General features: G+C 58.8%; 1 protein-coding gene across 1 annotated transcript; it reads left to right on the forward strand.

Annotated features, from left to right (window-relative positions):
* The first annotated feature begins 264 nt into the window (after window positions 1-264).
* LOC104128918 (ankyrin repeat and SOCS box protein 8) lies at window positions 265-1,851 on the forward strand. The gene is made up of 2 exons (XM_009641774.2): window positions 265-552; window positions 1,031-1,851. The coding sequence occupies exons 1-2, from the start codon at window positions 466-468 to the stop codon at window positions 1,661-1,663; spliced, it is 720 nt and encodes a 239-aa protein (XP_009640069.1). The 5' UTR covers window positions 265-465; the 3' UTR covers window positions 1,664-1,851.
* The last annotated feature ends 6 nt before the right edge of the window (window positions 1,852-1,857 follow it).

Raw genomic sequence — 1,857 nt, forward strand, 5'->3', positions numbered from 1 at the left:
GCGCCCGGGGCGGCTCCGGTCGTGCGAGTGGCTTTAAAACGGCTGCGGAGCACCCCGCTTGCCCTCCCAAACCCCTCACGCCAGCCGTTCCTCGCGATCCTGCCGGAGCAGAGAGCCGGCGTGCAGACGGCGAACCTCTGCCAGACTCCTGCGGCACCCAGATTTCTCCAGGCATCGTTTAGCAATGATGAATTAATTAAAATCAACGCTGGCAGCAGGGATGCATACTGTCGAGCACTTCTGCCCAGCGGGGAGTTCTGTACAGCCGCGGTGCCCGGTCTGAAAACATAACCCCAGGGCTTGCGTGGGGGTGTTACGCCAGAGATCTATTAATAAACCTTTTCTAACGATGCAAATTGAGGCGCATCGGCCACTGGCTCGGGGGTGGAAAAGGGCCAAGAACGGGTGGGTTTGCTAATCCGGCTGTGGTTTCCTGTCATCTCGCAGGGAGCGGACGTGAACTGCATGCACGGCACCCTGAAACCGCTGCACTGCGCCTGTATGGTGGCTGACGCCGACTGCGTCGAGCTGCTGCTGCAGAAGGGAGCGGAGGTAGAGGCTTTTAAAGAACAAAAACCGCGTTAAAAACGCAAAGATCCTTTTGAAAAGGGGCTGGGAAGTCAGGAGGCGGCGGGCGGGTGCTGATAAACAGCTGAGATTTGAGCTGACGGTTTTAAGCGGTGCTGGTTTTGTGCCAAAATGCGCCCAGATGAAGGTTTATCGTCCCAGTAGGGAGTGAAATGTTTGTGCCTGGCATCTCGGGGGTGCCTGCTTGTCAGGGAGGGAGGGTAGTTCTGCGGTTGAAAACTGAAAGAAGAATTGAAACCTATTTATCGCCTGATTTTTGGCACTTCCCTCTGGCCGCCGGCAGGTCGTACATCCCGCTCCCTGCCTCGTTTTCCCATCAGCTAAATTTGGGAAGCGGGAACAGTTTTGGCGCAGCACCAGTGGGGTTTCCCCCGATGCTGGGAGGAGCTGGGGTACCTCAGTGACCCCCAAATCCTTCCTCCTTCCTCCCCTTCTCCTGCAGGTCAACGCCCTGGATGGCTACAACCGAACAGCCCTTCACTACGCGGCAGAAAAGGATGAAACCTGCGTGGAAATCCTCTTGGAGTATGGGGCTAACCCCAATGCGCTGGATGGCAACAAGGACACCCCGCTCCACTGGGCCGCCTTCAAGAACAACGCCGAGTGCGTGCGGTCGCTGCTGGAGAACGGCGCCTGGGTGAACGCCCGCGATTACAACAACGACACGCCGCTCAGCTGGGCAGCCATGAAGGGTAACCTGGAGAGCGTCAGCATCCTGCTCGACTTCGGGGCTGAGGTCCGGGTGGTGAATTTGAAAGGCCAAACTCCCATCTCGCGATTGGTGGCGTTGCTGGTTCGGGGCTTGGGTACGGAACGCGAGGATTCCTGTTTCGATCTTCTCCATCGAGCTATCGGACATTTTGAGCTGAGAAAAAATGGCAGCATGCCCTGGGAAGTGACCAGGGATCAGCAGCTCTGCGAAAAGCTCACCCTGCTCTGCTCGGCCCCCGGTACCTTACAGACGCTGTCGCGTTACGCCGTGCGCCGCAGCCTGGGCGTGCGGTTCCTGCCGGAGGCAGTGAAGCAGCTCCCCTTGCCCACCTGCCTGAAGGAGTACGTGTTGCTCCTTAGCTAAGCGAAAGACGAGGCACCGGGGCTCTTCCGCGCCGCTGCTCGCCTCCTTTTGTCACCGCTTCCTCGAGGCAGCGCCAAGAATGAGGTTGACTGCTTGGTTTGGGACTCGCGAGTGCCACGTTCCCCTTCCCTGGTCGCCGTCCCAGTTTTCATCCTGCTCTGCTCTTCCTCCTGAGCTGGCGTGGGGCAGCGGGG

This window comes from Egretta garzetta, unplaced genomic scaffold (assembly GCF_000687185.1).
Source record: "Egretta garzetta isolate BGI_Z169 unplaced genomic scaffold, ASM68718v1 scaffold157, whole genome shotgun sequence".
Classification (NCBI taxonomy): Eukaryota; Metazoa; Chordata; class Aves; order Pelecaniformes; family Ardeidae; genus Egretta; species Egretta garzetta.